At 38.5% G+C, this 18959-nt stretch overlaps 1 protein-coding gene across 6 annotated transcripts in view; it reads left to right on the top strand.

Annotated features, from left to right (window-relative positions):
- Ppp1r12a (protein phosphatase 1 regulatory subunit 12A) overlaps positions 1 to 18959 on the top strand; it is a 110536-nt gene that overhangs the window by 49234 nt on the left and 42343 nt on the right. For all 6 annotated transcript variants that reach the window (XM_059245472.1, XM_059245475.1, XM_059245476.1 and 3 more), the window contains exons 3-5: positions 2531 to 2649; positions 11023 to 11182; positions 14704 to 14848. In XM_059245472.1, the coding sequence (XP_059101455.1) occupies positions 2531 to 2649; positions 11023 to 11182; positions 14704 to 14848 (424 nt within the window). The remainder of the gene's footprint in view (positions 1 to 2530; positions 2650 to 11022; positions 11183 to 14703; positions 14849 to 18959) is intronic.

The following is an 18959-nucleotide window of genomic DNA, read 5'->3' as shown; positions in this document are numbered from 1 at the left end:
TGGAATATGCCATCTTCTTGCCTCATCCTCTGGGATTACAGACAGTTTTACATTTCTATGTGTAATTTAGTCTAACTCTTGCTGTAATGTAAGCTCTCTGAAGGAAAGTCCATGTTGACTATTATATTGCTGGCATGTAGCCAACTAGATAGCCCATACATAATTTTTAAATTACTGATTACCTTAAACATACAAACAAAATATATAAACACACTTCACAAAAGGGGAAGTACAGATACCAGTAGAAACTTTCAGCTTTCTGTGTAATTAGGAATACAGATTAAAAGGCAAAGACAAGGTACTGTATTTCCATGTTGACAATTTTTTTAAAGATTGGTAATATCAAGTGACCATTTAAGAGCATGTCCATGAAAAGGGTAGTATTAAATAAAGACATGATCTTAATATATTATGGGTATATTTTTAAGTTATCAGGAAGAATTACATTCCAGTTCACTTAGAGTAGTTTTGTTAATTTTGTTTTACAAAAATAGCTGTGCACGTATGCTTATATACACATAAATTCATAGCAGAGGTACTAAAGATTTTGTGTGCTGTCGATGGTGCTTATCTCTAGGGAAAGAAGGAACGTGATGGTAAGGGACGGTATCAAATGAGTGTCTTTTTCTTCCTTCCCCACTGTACACTTGTGTTTGTTGAAGGGTCCTAGGACTGCAGCTGAGTGGATAGGACACTTGCCTAGTATGCTCATGACCTTGGTTTGACCCCTAGCATTTCATCAAAAAAACCTTGTAATGAAGCTTAGACGTGTTCCCAACTAGCTCTTAAAACTTAAATTAACCTGTTTATATTAATCTACGTTCTGTCACATGGTTCGTTACCTCTTCTCAGTACCCTAGGTCCAACTTCCGCAGCATCTGGCTGGTGAATCCCCTGCCTCAGATTTTTTTCCCAGATTTCCTGTCTCTGCCCGGAAGTCCCACCTATCCTTTTCCTGCCTAGCTACTGGCCATTCAGCTCTTTATTAAACCAATCAGAAGGTGCCTTAGGCAGGTGAGGAAGGACAGACACATCTTACAAAAAGATTATCCCCACAGAGGAAAAAGGCTCAATTATGTGTAGAAAACATAAAACAAAAGTCTGTTACAAGAGGAATGGCATTCATTGAGGGATGTCCATACTTGCTAGTTGAGGAATGTTAGTAAGTCAGTGATTCTGAGAGGTATGCATTTGATACAATGAAAGAATTAATCATCTTTCTGCCTCTAGATTCCTTTGTCAAGTTTGAGGACTCCTGTGAGTGGTTTCTTAAAAATGAGTTTTAGGTGTGTAAAATACACCAGTGTAAACATTAGAATCCATTTGCTAAAATATAGGAAACCAAGATTTATTGTAGTTGTGTTTCTGTTTGTTTTAACATGATCAGTAAAGTGTCCTCATTGTGGTTATCCTGGTGACTACTATACATTTCAAAATATTAATTGGCATTAAATATAATTTTTTTCTTAAGACTTTTTAAAGTAATTTTAGTTTATGTAAGTGTTTTCCCTACATTTATATCTATGTACTACTTGTATGTCTGGTGTCCTTGAAGGCCAGAAGAGGTCCTCAGATCCCCTAGAACTCTAGTTCTAGTTCATGTGGTTGTGAGCCACCGTGTGGGACTGTGGAAGAGCATTCAGTGCTCTTAACCCTGAGTCATCTCTTCAGCTGTTAAGACTTACTTTAGTTTTAATTATTTGTGTCCATGTGTGAGTGTGTACTGAGTACTAGTATCCTTCAAGGCCAGGAGAGGACATTAGATCTGCAGCTAGCTAGTTAGAGGTGGTTTTGAGCTGCCTGACATTGGTGCTGGGAACCAAACTTTAGTCCTCTGTATGATTAATATCTGCTAACTGCTGAGCCACTTACACTTTATTCTTTTTTATATATTTAAGACAGGTTCTCACTGTAGCCCAATTGGCCTTGAACTTGTAGCAATCCTCCTTTCTTAGCCTTCCTTAATCAGTCTAAGTCAATTGACTTTTAGGAGCCTACTGAATTCTATTGCAGATTATTACTGACAGTGAATATTATTGCTTATTATTAAATAATAATTATTATTAAACCCTTTCTTCATTGTAGTGGAACATACTTGAAATTGTAGTAACTTGGAAGGTAAAGCAGGACTCGGGGTTCAAGGCTAGTTGTATAGTGAGACTCTGTCTCGGGGGGGGGGGGGCAGCCCAACAAAATAAAACCCACCTCTCATAAAACTGATCCTGGGAGCATGAAACTCAGAAAACCAGTACACATGGAAAAAGTAGAAGTCTCAGTGGGGGCAGTCCAAAATGATGCTATGAAAGGCTTTCTAATTGTTATTAAAACTACACTTTTGTTAGTAAAGCAAGTATGTTTGTAGAACATTTAAGAATTATAAATTTCTGTGATAATTTTTGTTTGAGTGATGTGTATATTTATTCCTTTCTTTTTCTCCCTGTTGCTGTCCTGACAGAGGAACTTTACTCAGAGGATGTACAGTGTTTCCTTCAGCGGTACTCCTTTAGCTGTCCGTCTTTTGATTTTCCAGGTTTTTGATTGGTCAAGGAGCACATGTAGGAGCTGTCAACAGTGAAGGAGACACACCTTTAGATATTGCAGAGGAGGAGGCAATGGAAGAGCTGCTTCAAAATGAGGTGAATCGGCAAGGTAATGCCAAGAGGACATGTCCAGAGCTATTTGTCTGTCTGTTTGTTTGGTTTGGTTTTATAAATAATTCCTCTCTCTCTAATGTTTTCAAAGTTGAATATGTATCATAAGACATGGCCATAAAAGTATATAGCATAACTTGAGAGTGAAGTAGCAGGCAAAAGGACATACACAATAGATGGGTCACCCTGCAAATTTGAACAAGATGGCCATAAATGCCTGCTGTCGGGAGCATTTGAGCTGAGCTCTGCATGAGGGAAGAGAATGAGTCATGTGAATCTAGAAAAAGAGCATTGTGGACAGAGGAAGCAAGAATGGAAGGATGAAAAGGTGCCTGGTATGACCAAAGCTGCCCCAAGAGGATGAGCACCATCAAAGTGGCAGAACAAAATAAAATTGCTAGACGAAGTTGGGCAGTAGCAGCAGGCTGTGGGTCCTACAGAGTCTGGCTTTTAGTACTAGTAAATTAGGAAGCTGTTGGAGGGATCGAGGCAAAGGGCGAACGGGATGTGATGTTTAGAAGTTTCTGATTGTTAGGCCAGGAGTAGATTGAAGGGAAGAGGCGAAGTGTGATATTGAGGAAATAATTGTGATTATCTAGATATATTGAGCTTAGACATGAGTTGGGTGTAGATTAAGTGATTAGAAGGGGTGTGGGGGGGGCTGTGTGTGTGTGTGTGTACACGTATGTATATGTAGTAATCAGAGGATGAAACAGGGTTTTGCTGTATATCCTAGACTGACCTTAAATTTGCAGAATCCTCCTGCCTCAGCCTCCTGAATGCTTTAATTACAAGTATTTGTCATCATGTCTACATCAGAGGATTATGAGTATAGTTTGGTAGCTGGCCAAGAATAGTATTGAGTGATAAGATAAAGGGGATGTAAGAAAGAAGGAATCCAAGATCTTGAGATGAGCGATTGAATGGATTAAGTTTCTATCTGAGATAGGAAGATTGTGAGAATTACGTTTTAGAAGATCATTTAAACATGCTAAGTTTGTTTTGCCTGTTAGAGATTCAGGCGGTTGAATATGTGAATTTGGAGAGAGATACAAGGTGGAGATACATGGTAAGAGGTACCTCTGTGATAGAGAATGGTTGCTAATGAGTACAGAGCTGTTTCTAGGAATGATGGGGATTGCAGAATTGATTGTAGTAACAATTGCACAACACAGTGGATTTTCTAAGAATACTGAACCATATACTATAAATAGAATATGAGGTTATCTCTTGAAGGAATTTTTAAAGCACATATATAATAGGATATTGCAATTCTGCTTCTGGAAATATGTCCAAAAACAAGAAAGTCCCTAAAGATGGATGTGTGGGGTGACATAAGCTACGAAGAAGGACAAGCACTGTGTCATCCCACCTAGATGATGGACCTGGAGTAGTCAAATGTGGAGAAAGGAGAGCCAGGTGTGGGCACATTCCTGAAAACTAGTAACTGTGAGGCAGTTGCCGAAGGATTGTGAGTTCCAAGCCCACATTGACCACCCTGGGTTAACCTGTCTCAAGAGGAGGAGAAAGGTGCTGAACAAGGTCTGAGAGTTGTTTAATAGATACAGAATTTCAGTCTTGTGATATGAAGGAGGTCCGGGTTCATTATATAGATGTTAATATACTTCCCTCATGGAATACTTGTTCAGATTGGTTAAGGTGACCCGTGTAGGTGTATGGCTAGGACCTGCAGTTTGCTGTTGCTGCCTCAGCAGATCTCACTCACAAATTACTAGTCCAGGAGAATGGTGTATTTCAAGTTCCCGTCAACTGCATGACCTTCCTTAAGTTGAAAAGAAATGCCACACTGTTTTAAGATGCAGTCTGTATATGTAAGGAAGATTATAAGATATAATGGAAATTTCCAATAACGTTCAGGTAACTTTTCTTATGTTTGAACTTACACATTGTAAAATAATGAAAGCATATAACTATCAGATCTTCAAGGGTGTTGCCTATGTGCTTTGGTAGTGATACACATTATACCATAAACTATAATTTCTCTACTGCAATGGCTCCAGGCTTTTTAAAAATTATGAATAGGTTGACAATTTTAACTATATTTTTTTCAGATAACTAAATAGAATCCTTCAGTATATTTCTTTTCAAAGGAAGGTCAGAGGTACCTGTAGCATGGCCACATACCAGTTATTGGGAAGAAGAGAAACTAGATAGAATCCGTGCTGTAGGATTCCATCTTACAGCATTCTCAAAAGTACAAGCAAGCTACAGATGAGTGGTTGCCTAGTATTGGAGAAGATCAACAGTGGCAAGAGGGAGAATTAGAGTGAATGTGAAGAAGTTTGAGTGATAAACTTTGGTTCTTTAGCTTGATTGTGGTAATGATTCCATAAGTGTGTATATCTACTAAAACTTTCCCAATTGTACACACACAGTGTGCCTTGTATCAGTTATACTTGAATTTTTAAAAACCATAATTTTAAGCCAAAAAGGAAATGGAAGTGTACTTAGTGATAGAGTGTTCTCTTAGTATATCAAACATTCTGGGCTCAGTTCTCACTGCTGCAAAACAGCAGACAAACAGTATTCAAGATGACAACTTTTATATGTCTTTTGCCATAAACATTTACATTTTTTAATTTAAACTATTTATAAAATCACTGTGATCATACAGGTATTATCAAAACTGTTATACTAAAGTTAAATAATTGAGGAAAGATATGGGGTATTGTTTTAAAGAGTTGGCTTATGCTGAAGTATGGTTCATCAGGAAGTAGAAGATAAAGATTATAAAGGAATAGAAATTAGGTAAAACTCTGGAAAATGAATCTTCTTGTTCCTTAGGATTAGAGAAATCACGTGACTACTGGTTTGTTGAAAATAAACAGGCATGAAAACTGAGGGCATGTATTTGAATTAAGACACAGAGCAGTGGGTTTCATTACGGCACTTCCATACATTTTGTTTTGATCCCCCACACCCACTTACACTCTTCTGCCCTTTCACTCTTCATGTTCATTCTGTTACCTTCCCCATACTCCTTCCTAAAATGCCCCCTCTCCCTCTCACGGTGTCATGACCCATCCTGTACATAGTACATATGGAAGAATGAGGCTGGGATCCACACGTGAGAGAGCATGTGGTCACGTTTGCTATTCTGGATCTAGGGTGCATCAGAGCTGAATATAATTTCCAGATCTGCCTGTTTCCCTGTAAATTTCATAATGTCACTGTTCAGTACAGCTAAATAAAATTCCGTTCATTCTCTGTTCATCTGTTGAAGGGCATGTAAGCTTATTCCATTTCTGAGGAAATAATTTGAACAGCTGAAGTAGAGGATTATAAAGGGCAACCAGAGCCCAGAAGAAATAGCACACATTAGAAAACAGTTACAAAACAGGGACACACAGCTTTAGGTGTCCATGCTCTGGGTGAGTGTTTCCTCCATGGGATTTCTAGAGCTGAAGAATCTGAAAGAAGAGATGCATAGTAAATAACCTTTCTGTTGTTGTTTTGCTTTTTTGAGATAAGGGCCTTGCCCTGTGGCCCAGGTTGCCTCAAGCTCACAGTTCTGCCTCTGACTCCTGATTACACATGTGTGCTGCCATATGCAGTTAAGAAAAATTTATCATCTATTTTGCCATGATGAGTATTCAGATAGAAAGCTGTAATTTTCTGCCAAACAATGGTAATTCTTTAAATAAAGTAAGTCTTTTCATGCTGCTATTTATATAACATTAGCAGTTATTGACGATAAGTATAGATACACATGGACTTGGCAGTACAGGCTTATCATGCCAGGACATGGAAAACAGCAGAAGGAACCTAGAACATGAAGTCCAGACAGTGCTGGGTTCCACCCTGTCTGAAATATAAAACATTAAAAAGAAGGAAGAAGGCTGACTGGCTGTGGAGCCTGGGGGACTCATCTGTCTCTGCCTTCCCTGCACTAGGATTGCACCATGCCAACCAAGTACCACTTAACAGCTGAGCCATCTCTCCAGCCCCACTTGAAGTTGTTTAATAATTCTTTGCCTTTTCCTTGTTAAAGAGGGGAATCTTGTTATGTAGCTCATGCCAGCCTATAACTTACTTGGTATGTAGCCCAATCTGGCCTTAAGTTCTAGATACTCCTGTCTAAGCCTCCTGAGTGTCGTCCTTTTGCTTTCTTATTCTACTATATTTGAGTAGTAAATAGTTATGCTTAAGTAAATTGGTTTTGAAATTAGTAATGATTGAACAGAAGCTAAAAGAATTTTTGCTTCATATTTCATGTGATTTTTGTTCTTCTTTATTGCCTTTTTTTTTTTTTTTTTTTTAAAGCTAAGGTTACAGATCAGATGTTTGTTTGTGACAGTTTCTCTGTGTAGCCTGACTCTCCTGGAACTCACTCCATTGACCAGGTTGGCCTGAACTCAGAGATTGCCTGCCTCTGCTCCCAGGTACTAGGATTAAAGGCATGTGCCACCACCACCAGGCACAGATAAGTTTTTTTAATGTTAGCTAACCAAATTGGTATTTTATTATGCCTGAGAGATTTGGCTGCATTTTTTTGTAACTTGCTATGACAGTTGTTAGTCTAATCATTTAATATATCCTACTTAGTTTTCTCTTCTATTTGCGTTGTTTAAAAGTGTTAGAACTATAGCAGATGAGTGAAGGACCTGTTAAGTAGATACCCTTAGACGATAAGGCAATAAAAGAAAAGCAGAGTCAGTTTTAGAGCTGGTGCTAATTGCTAACATCTTTGTGTTTATTCCTGATCTAAAGCTTTATATGTGTTAATTTTCAAAATAACCCTGTCAGGTAGGTACTATCGTTTCCTCATGTCACGAATGAATATTCTGAAGCAGAGCATGCATGCTCTTCCCATGGCAGTACAGCCTGTGAGTACCAAGTCAGGTTCAGTCTCAGCCAGTCTGGGTTCAGTTCTAGTTCTTAACCTGTCATACTAGTAGCCAAATAAATTAGGGCTTTCTCAGCATATCTAGTTTATCAAAGCTCTGAAATTTGAAAACAAGTCTACTAACATAAACTACATGACTTAGTGATAGTTTTGTTTTGTTTTAGATTTTGATGAACTAAACATTAGTTGCATTTTTAAAAATTTAAGAACAAAGTAAGAGAGATCTGGACAGATGGCTCAGTGGTTAAGAGCTCTAGCTGCTCTTCCCGAGGTCCTGGGTTCAGTTCCCAGTACCCACATGATGGTCACAACCATCTATAACTAATTCTATGGGATCCAACACCCTCTTCTGATCTCCATGGGCACCCATCACACAGGTGGTACACGTACATTCGTGCAGGTAAAACACCCATACTCGTAAAACATGAGAAGGATTTTTCTTTTCTGTCTTTTCGTAAGCTGATTTTTCAAAATGTTTCCTGTACAGCATACCTTAAACTTGGATTGTTTTGGCAAGATTTGGAAGCAGAAGGGATGTTAAGTGAGGAACTTTCTTCCCAGGGTGATACAACACACACTTTTCTACTGAAGTAAGAACTGCACCAGTGAGCAGCTGGGAGAGCCAGGGAGCTTGTATTGGCATTTCTGACAGGTGTATGGGGAAGGAGCCGGGAGGACTCCAGTGCAGCTGGTCCCTGAGAAGCCGTCTTGCTAACAAGAGTGGCAGGGAACTGGAGCTGTGTCCTTGGGGCCGGCTGCACAGTCTGCAGGCAGCTCCGTCCGTCCGTCTGCTCCCTCCTCTCCTCCCTCAGTGGCTGTTTACTTCTGCAATGCTGGGGAGGGCCTTTTGAGAATCTTACAAGTTTCTGCTTTCTCAGATATGTGACATTTGTTCACCTCCTGATCCTCCTGAGAGAATGCTTCAATTCCAAGGAGACTGCTGTACAACAAGGGAGTAATGGCTTTGTAATTGGATAAAGATAAATAAACACCAAAGTAAGAGTCGGAGTGTTTTAAAGTAGAAAAAAATTCTAAAGGAGCTGTATCCTGGGAAGTGGTAATTTGCCAAGCAAGCAAAATGAGGATATGATCTGTGTAGGAGATAATTGCTTAAACAGCACGATGCACTTGGAAACCTAGATGGAGATCCAGATTGTTCCCACCGACTGAAAGTAGAAGAGGAAGACTAGAGATGAAGTTTAAAATGCAAGTCATCCAAGACCTTGTCTCAGAAGAGATGTTCAGCCATTGACAAATTCTAAAGAGATGAAATGACCAAATTTGGGCTATTCCAGTCTGGCAGTGGTAGGAGTATTGAACTGGAAGGAAGGAATGAGTTAAATGAATGATCAAAGTACAGTGTAAAGTAAACTAGTAATAGGAACTGTCAGAGGACAGTCTAGGAGATGGCACCTCAGAATCTGTTAACTAACTGAATGGAGACTAGGGGGTATGGTAAAGGGACAGCGACTGCCAAGGTTTTGGATAAACTCATACATGGTATAGAAATATACAGGCAGCAACAGATTAGTTCCCAGAAGTTGCTAAGCTTGTACTACTGAGTTTGAGATACACATGCCAGTGTTCCACTACATTATTTCTTTTCCTGTTTTTCTGCTTCTCAAGCTGATATGCAGCTGATCTTAATATCTCTAACCAAGTTTGTACGAGGAAGGACAATTGTGCATATGAAACTACATTATTTTATCTGGCCCTGCCACCAAATGAAATCCTTTCTGTTTTTAATATATTTTACTATTGTGTGTGTGTGACATCTTTTTCTTCTGTGTCCAAATTAATATCTGTTGAGATAGCAGCAGCAGCAGATTCTGTTGCTGGATCATGAAGCATCCAGAAGGAGGCGCTTCACTGCCTCTACGACGACCACTCCAGTGAAATATATAGTCGCCTCCATACTATACGGCTGTTTCTTCTTCACGGTTCAGCATAGTGATGCTTCTAAATTAAGATGATTGGGTCACACAGTTCACTGTCCTCTAGAGAAAGCCTGACATCCTCTGTAAAGAGAACATTCTGTGTAGCTTCCCACCCGGAAGCCAGCTGGTACTTCATTCCTTCTTTCCCAAACGATGGTGTGGCATCACTTGATGTATTTCTTGCTTTAATGTCATTTTAATTAGATGCTATTCTTTACCAGCCTGTAAAATAGCTCCTCATTAATCTCAGTCATTTTTGTCCTGTTTTATTTTTCTTTACGGATGTAACATTTTCTGCTTTATAAATAAAAGCAGCTTTACTTCTCATAAAGTACTCATAGTAGACACTCAGTACATACCTGGTTAGAGAGAAGGGAGGACCGGTGGGTAGGTGGGTGGATGGGTGGGTGGATGGATGGATGGAAAGATCCTAACCAGACAGTTGTATATATATGGATATAGATTATGAAAATATATTAGCTAAAGGAGATAAAAAGCATTGCCGTATTTTTATTCATTTATTTGTTCCCTCAGAAACCATTTCTTTACCACTAGCTTATTTCCTATATTCTCCCAGATGATGGAGTTATAAAATAAGAGAATATCTTTACTTTTGATAAGCTCAGTCTTCTGGAATGCAGTGCTTATTTATAATTTATAAGTAAATTGTCATGTGTGTCATTTATTAAGTAACCATTAATTGAAGCCATAAGACAAGATAAGATCATTTAGGAATTTCACCATTGCCTTTACTAATTTAATTTTTCCCTCAAGGTGTGGAGCTCTTTGAAGATTGGAACGAGAAAATCGTATTCGTTTTTTACATTTATCCCGCTTTTGTCACGTTAGCTAAGCGCAGTGCTTATCATACTTAGAAATGGAAGCCTTTCTCTGGAACTAGACAGTACTGACCGTGTGGAGAATATGCTGTGCTGAAAAAGAAAGGGTATTTAGAGAAAAGAAGGCAGTTGAGGGCTGGATGCATTCGTACACCTCCACATGGCAGAGCCTGCTCCACCTGACTTGTGCAAGTTCAGGAGATACACACACACACACACACACACACACATACATCCATCCATATACATGTGTCTGCATGAGAATTATTCATGTCTGTTCAAAACTATTTTATTTTGAACAAAGGATGCTTTACCTTGGTAATGTTGAATTTAAAATCAGAAGTAATCAGAAAAGATAAAAAGATTACCAAATTGGATGTGGTAACACTTAGCAGAGGCAGGTGAATCTCTCTGTGAGTTCAAGGCCAGCCTCGTCTACAAAGCTAGTTACAGACCGGCCAAGGCTGCACAGTAAGACCCTGTCTCAAAGAACATAACCAGAGTAATACTGTGGAGCAAAAGCTAAATAATTGACCGAGAAGGCTAATAAAATATCTATTGTATTTCACATTCTTTTCTTAAATAATCGGTAGCCATTTTTCAAAACGATGGTTTAATTGTTAGTTTTCATTTAAACATGAATTTTTTCATCTTATTTCACTGCGTAGAAATGGGAAGGCTGTTCTCCAGTAACAAACACGAAAACATGCATGCTTTTTCCCCACCAGGCGTCGACATAGAAGCGGCTCGAAAAGAGGAGGAGCGGGTAATGCTCCGAGACGCGAGGCAGTGGTTAAACAGTGGCCACATCAGTGACGTCCGGCACGCCAAGTCTGGGGGCACCGCGCTCCACGTGGCGGCTGCCAAAGGCTACACCGAAGTTTTGAAGTACGTACCGCTCTTGACAGAGTTCCTCGTTACTCACTCTCTTAACATACGTGCCAATACTGTTTTGAAGCAGACTATATAAATGTTTGTTCTCAGGAGGGAAAAAGATGACCTTGAATAAAATTGCTTTTTTTCTAAAGTTCTTCCTCAAATTTAAAAAAAATGTTCGATATTTCTGTTCTCTGGTATTTTTGTTTGTTTCAGTTATAATTTTCTCATAAAATGGATTTTTAAGTGTCAGCCAACCATTATATGTTACCTGTTAGGCTGATAAGTTACTAGAGTCGTTGAAGACTCCCATATTGACCAGATGTTGAGAATAAAAACAATATGTTAGTGGTTTTCTTTTTCTATAGAAACACTAGAATTCAGTTTGCTAATACTATAATATTAAATATTAATCCATAAACACCGTGACTATATAAGACTGTATGTTGGTCGACTAATTTCCTTGCAGCAGAGTGTGTCTGTGTGTGCGTGAGTGTGTCTGTGTGTGCGTGCGTGTGTCTGTGTGTGTCTGACATCCTCTTAATACAAACAATGAAGGAGCCCTCCCCAGACTCCTTCCTGACCATTTCACCCTCAGTAATGTAGGTCTCTCTTAGAATAATAAAGTGCTTAATTTGTTTTCTTTTCCTTACCTGTTTCTTTCTAATCTAAAACTTTTCTATATTTTCCCAACTCCATTAATAAGTGATACGAACATAGTGAGTTACCAATCAAATAATAATTATTCTTTACCCCAGCAGGTAATTTTACCTACCACTAGGAATTTTTTTTACAGATATTCTCATCCACTTAAGAAGACAGATATGTGCCGGCAACAATTTGTAATAAGAGTAGAAGAATGGCCTCATAAATCATGGTACATAGTTTCCATGGAAGACTCTGTAGCATTTAAAACATAAATGAGAAAATGTCTTTTGTATTATAGAATGAATGCTAGGGTTATTATGAAATGTCAAAATCAAGTGAAGAAATAAGTATTAAATTAAAAATTAGATTTTAGATGAAATTTCTCCTCATAGAGTTGTCAAAGTCTATAGTTTTGTTAAAACCATGTAAAGTAAAACCAATTATCAATGTTCAGCTTGGGAAAATATCCTCCTTTTGTATTCTTGTGTGTGTTTGTGTTTGTGTATATGTGTACGTTTGTGTATGTAGTATGGTCTGTAGCGTGTGTGTGCACATTTGTGTATGTGGTGTGGTCTGTAGCATGTGTATGTGTGTGTATATGTGCGTGTTTGTATGTGGTATGGTCTGTAGTGTGTGTGTGTGTGTGTGTGTTTGTGTATGTGGTGTGGTCTGTAGCATGTGTATGTGTGTGTATATGTGCCTGTTTGTATGTGGTGTGGTCTGTAGTATGGGTATGTGTGTGTTTGTATGTGGTGTGGGTCTGTAGTGTGTGTGTGCATGTATGTTTGTGTATGTGGTGTGATCTGTAGTATGGGTGTGTGTGTGTGTGTGTGTGTGCGCGCGCGCGCATGCGCGTGTATGTGTGTGTATGTGGTGTGGTCTGTAGTGAGTGGGTGTGTGGGTGTGTTTGGTATTTACATGAATAAGTAAAAACAGTGAGTCCTGAAAAGAAGACACCTCTTCCAAATGGAGTCTTCTGCTTTCTCTCCCTGTCCACATGCACGGCTCCTTTCAGTTCGGGTCGGGCACCTTTCCTCCTCTGCCGCCTGCCCTGGGCTGCTTTGCGTTTTCCCAGTTTGCTGTCCATCAGAGGAGCTCTTTTGAGTATAGGTGCTTTTCTTTTTCTTTCTTTCTTTTCTTTTTCTTCTTTTAATTTTTGTTTGTTTTCTTTCTTTGTTTTTCCGAGTGTCCTCATAGGACCTGGCACATTTAGAGAACCATGTTTGTTGAAGATGTATTTTCCTGCTTCAGTCTTCCCTCTGCACCCATTCCCAAGTGTTTATAATTTTACGTTGCTCAAGAGATTAACATCATTAAAGTTCATATTTCCTAGTGAGGATATGTTTTTATTATCTAATAGTCTAGTGTTATTTTTCCCTCTGTTAATGCAAATTCTGATCTTTAGATCATTCTGTTCTTTAGATCATTGCTTTTAAATACTGGTCTGCAGACAAGAGCCAGGCAGCATTATAAGAAGCATATAGAATCATTATAATAAGGGTTATTTTTGTGCAGATATCCTGTATGTAAAATTAGGGATGGAGGGGTATAGACAGCCAGCCAGCCAGCCAGGCAGGCCAGCAGACATGGTGGCACATGCCTATATTCCCTCCACTTCGGAGACGGAGGCAGGTTCACCTTGTCGTATATATAGCAAGATAGTCTCAAAACCAACAAAATACATTTGGATAGAGCCCTAAGGTGCTGATTCAGTAGTACTACAGTTGACCTGGAGAATATTTTTTATTAAAGCAAGTGTTTAGGATGGCTTTGTTACTGAGCAAAATTTGGAAATAGCTGCTGCAGCTAGGTAGTATCAATAAATAGGCTGGTTTATATTTTTTATGTTTTGGCTTGTTTTACACAATCTCACTCTATAACCCAGGCTAGCAACAGTCATCCTGCCTCAGCCACCTAAGTGCAGTGATTACATCTGAACATTTACATATAACCATCACTTCTTAACAGTAAACAAGTAGAGAGGATTATATATTAGCTGTCACTACCACCTCCTGTAGGTAAAAAGAAGCCCTTCTCAAGCTCACCATCTTGGAAAGTCAGGTAAAAGTATATTAGATTTCTGATGTAAAGCATCGTTTGCCTGTGTGTGGGGCTGTGCTATGTGCAACTTTAGGTTCATTATGTGAACATAATTTCCGAATAAAACAAAGATTGATGTCACTGTGCAGTTAAAAGGGCATGCTAATTTATGTAACTCTCTGCATTATATTAAAATTTATTCCTATTTTATAGCTTGTTAGTGAGTGGAATATCTGCTTTCTGCTGCAAAATATAAGACTCAATACCCTTGAAATATATGTTTCGCTTTGTTTGTTCCTAACAGATTATCAGTTTCTTTTGAAATTTTTTGTAGCAGATCATAAAGGTTCACAAAGCTTCCATAAACCATTTCCTCAAATACAAAGCAACTAAGCATTACAGAACAAGCTTCTTGGATTCTGGTATATTTTTAGGCCACATTTGGCCTGAGATGATGTATCATCTGGACATCTAAAGATAGCTCTTGCAGCAAATAAGCTTTATGTACAGATTGGTCCATTGTGCTTAATCTTACCCTTGAAACTGGGCTTTTCAGCGAAAACTTTCACTTGCAAGTGATACTAACAAGAATTAATCAGTGTCATATCAAACTATAAGAGTTAAAATGATTAGAATTAACTAAAACCTCATTGTGGCAAAGACTTGAGTGTCTTCTGTAAATTACTTTCTATTTGCCCTAGTTAATTCATTAAGAGGAGGAGGAATTGGAAGTCTGAAAGAATTTAAATTGTAAATTGTGGTTAAATTGCATGGTAGAAGGCTATTGATCATGTTTGTTAATTTCTAGATTTTAATGATTATCTAATTCACTGTAATTTCTTTAGACTTTTAATACAGGCAGGCTATGATGTTAATATTAAAGATTATGATGGCTGGACACCTCTTCATGCTGCAGCTCATTGGGGTAAAGAAGAAGCATGTCGAATTTTAGTGGACAATCTGTGTGATATGGACATGGTCAACAAAGTGGTAGGCCTTTTAAACATTTTAACACTAGAAACAAAATTCTAACCTCAGTATGATAATTCAAGTTTATGAATTATGTGACCTTTATCTGCTGTCCATCAGGAATTCATTTATTAATGTTTAAGTTGTTTTGGCTTCCAAATGAGGTGTTTGTCTCTGTTCTGCAGAAAAGGAAGTTAGGATTCCTTGAGTAATCATACTGTCATACGTGTACAGAACATTTGAGTACTTACATCACTACTATATTTTTAGGTACTCATAAATTAATTATGTGTCTGTGTAAATGTTTGCTGCTGTCAGTAGAAGTTGAAACAGTGTACCATGGTGTTTCTCGTTCTTTTTGGCTGATTAAGGCTTGGGCTTGTTTGTTTTGAGACAGGGTCTCACATAAGGCTGACCTTGAATTCTGTATGTGGCTGAGGTTTATGTTGAACTCACCTCCTGCTTCCACTTCCCGTGTACTGAGATTACAGGCTTACGCTGCCCCAGGTGCCTGGTGATAATCTTACTAGCCTGCTCATGGTAGCTAAGTGGTAGTGGATACTGAAACGAGATTTTTGAGATACAACATTTACAAGAAAACAGTTCCATAGGTAGATGATTTACTTAATGAGCCATAATTGGATAAAGGAAATGAGGGAGAAAATAAATGTTATACATCATATTTTTACAAAAACATGCAGATTCAAGTCACCGAGTTTCTTAGATCACTTTCCCCTTTCTTTTTTATTTTTTTTTTATTTTATTTTACAATATAATTTAGTTCTACATATCAGCCACGGATTCCCTTGTTCTCCCCCCTCCCGCCCCCTCCTCTTCCCCCCAGCCCACCCCCTATTCCCACCTCCTCCAGGGCAAAGCCTCCCCCAAGGATTGAGATCAACCTGGTAGACTCAGTCCAGGCAGGTCTAGTCCCCTCCTCCCAGGCTGAGCCAAGCGACTCTGCATAAGCCCCATGTTTCAAACAGCCAACTCATGCACTGAACACAGGACCTGGTCCCACTGCCTGGATGCCTCCCAAACAGATCAAGCCAATCAACTGTCTCACCCATTCAGAGGGCCTGATCCAGTTGGGGGCTCCTCAGCCATTGGTTCATAGTTCATGTGTTTCCATTCGTTTGGCTATTTGTCCCTGTGCTTTATCCAATCTTGGTCTCAACAATTCTCGCTCATATAAACCCTCCTCTCTCTCGGGCACTTTTCCCTTTCAAATGGTGTCAGCGACAGCATTATTCTTGCTAGCTAGTCTCCTACTCCATGTTGGTAAACAGGTTTCACATATTCACAGTTGAAAGCTTAAAGTACGTGCTCTATCTGTTGTCTGAGCTCTGGTCTGCATTCCAACTTTGAGTATCCTTACAGGCCACTTACTCACTCACATGAGTACTGCTGATAATTGGTTTATTTAGTAATAGTGACTTCCAAAAAAGACTAGAAGGTAGTTTTTTAATTGATGGAAACAGTTTTCCAAAAAGACTATATAACTTCTAAGTATGAATATGCTGTTTCCCTGGCCGGGTTGATATTATCTGAGACACATATAATATATAATCTATATGAGAAGAATTATTTAATTTTGCATTTGGCCTTTAATGATCTTCTTAGGTATAATTCATAATTATTTATGGAGGGACAGGAAAAATAAAATCCATTTTATTTCATCACATTGAGTTTTCTTATTACTATTATAGCAGCTTTTGTCACCATAAATTTTGATCTTGTATTTCTTTATTCCAATATGTTAGTGGCTCTGTAAATGATTTTAAGATAAGTCCCATATTTGTTCTCTAGTGTCCTGCCTTTTCATGTGTATTATCTAATGTTATCCTTTCACCAACCCACAGAAATTGTGTTTGCAGATTTAGGAAAGGGATCAGAGAAGGTGAATAATTTTCCTAAAGCCTCACTTTGAGGTTCTCTCTCTCTCTCTCTCTCTCTCTCTTCTCTCTCTTCTCTCTCTTCTCTCTCCTCTCTCTCCCTCTCCTCTCTCTCTTTCTCTCCTGTTGTTTCTCTACAATTTTTTATTTTGTTTCTTTTATTTATACAAATACTTCTTTTTTAAAATATTTAAACCTTTATCTTAATAAAATTTCTTTTAAAAATGCAGGACTTTAAAAACATTTTAATAGACATGATAAGGTAGACAGAATTCTAAATGTTTTTATGCCATATTTAGTCATAATTTTTAGGTTTGTTTATTTAAAAAAAAGTAGTTATGTAACTTTACTTGGTCGGTCCAACTGTCTTCTCTTTTTTTTGTTTGTTTTACTTCGTCTTTTTATATGTGTGTAAGTATTTTGCTTGCATGTATGTATGTGCACTGCATACGTGCCTGGTACCTGCATAGGTCCAAAAAGGCCTTAGATCCCCTGGAACTGGAGGGTTACAATGGCTGTAAGCCAGCATGTCTATATGCTGGGAATGGAATGCAGGCAGCAAGGGCTTTTTGTTTTGTGTTGTCTTTTGTTTTTGGAGACAGAGTTTCTCTGTGCAAACCTGGCTGTCTTGGAACTCAGTCTGTGACCCAGGCTGGCCTCAAACAGAAATCCACCTGCCTCTGCCTCCCGAGTGCTGGGATTAAAGGCGTGCGCCACCACAGCCTAGTTTGGCAAGGAGTACTTTTAATTGCTGGGTCATCTCTCTGATCAGTCCTTTTTGTTTTTACTGACTACTCTTAAAAATAGTATGTCAGACTGTTTCTGTTTGCTTCCCCCACCCCGTTTGGTTTTTTGAAACAGGGTTTTTACATAGCCCTGGCTGTACTGGAACACACTGTGTAGACCAGGCCGGCCTTGAACTCACAGAGCTCTGCCTGCCTCTGCCTCCCGAGTGCTGGGATTAAAGGTGTGTGGCACCAATCCGGGATCCTTTTTCTTTTGGGGAAAGTACTTTCTATAATAGTTCAAAGTTATCCTCAACTCAGTGTGTAGTCCAGGCTGACCTCAAACTCTTGATTCTTCTACCATAGACTTTCTAATGCCAGGATTATAGATGTGAGCCTCCCTACTTGACATATCTTATGTTTAATTAGAGCACATCATTTTGTGTCAACTGTGTCAGCTGCTATATGAATTTATCATGTTCTTTCATTTGTTCATTAGTACTTTAAAATTTATTTTTACTTTATGTGTATTGCCTGCGTGTCTCTGTGCACCGTGTATGTAAAATGCCCAAAAGGCCAAAAGAGGTTGGATCTTCAAGAACTGGAGCTACCGATGGTTGTGAGTCACCACGTGGGCTCTGGGACTTAAACTTGTTTCCCTTGTTAGAGCAGTCGGAGCTCTTAGCCTCTGAGCCATCTCTCCAGACTCAGTTCTCATGAATAATGAGAAACATCAAGTAAATGCTCTTAAAGTATTATGAGTGTTTACATGAATTAACAATAGAGAACATGATTCAGGGCCCACATACATACCAACATGCATATACATGTCACACCATACACACTGAAAGTTTTTTTAATGAAAATATTATAATGGAAATAATATAGAAAAATGTACAAATCCTATAAAGTTTATAAAAGTCTACATGGAAATGATGTTCTAAGAGTAAACAAATTTTTTCTCAACTTTTTAACTTGTCTGCAAACTATAAAACATTTATCATTTTAACTCTTAATATTGATTTTAAATATAAAAGTTTTATTTTGCTTTGTTGGCTTATTAAAATAATTGTTTTACTAGAATGTACCTATTGTCTCTTCTTTAATATCATTAATAATAATTTTCTTATTGGAGTTTCTGTCAATGCACAATGATTAGAACATATTATTAGCTTGATGTCATACAGGTTTAAGTATTTCTGCTGCTAATGGCATGGGTATTTGTTTTCTGTCATCCTGCCTGACCTCATTCTTCTTGCTGTGAAGTCACATCATAGTTGCCACAGTGCAGACCTGGGTTCTATCCCCATGTCCTCTCTCTTCCCTCCATGACCCTGGCCAGTTACCACTCAGGCTTTCCCAGCTGAACACTGAAATCAGAACAATTTTTGGAATTACTTCACTCGTAGTTCTAAAGACTTAAATATGTCTGCAAATACAGTTCATTTAGAACAAGTGAGAAAGAAAAAATGAAGAGACTGGCGTTAGATTCAAACCATGGCCTTGACAGCA

This window comes from Peromyscus eremicus, chromosome 18 (genome assembly GCF_949786415.1).
Source record: "Peromyscus eremicus chromosome 18, PerEre_H2_v1, whole genome shotgun sequence".
Taxonomy (NCBI): Eukaryota; Metazoa; Chordata; class Mammalia; order Rodentia; family Cricetidae; genus Peromyscus; species Peromyscus eremicus.
Note: the sequence above shows the minus strand (reverse complement) of the source record. Positions and strands in the feature narration are given on the sequence as shown.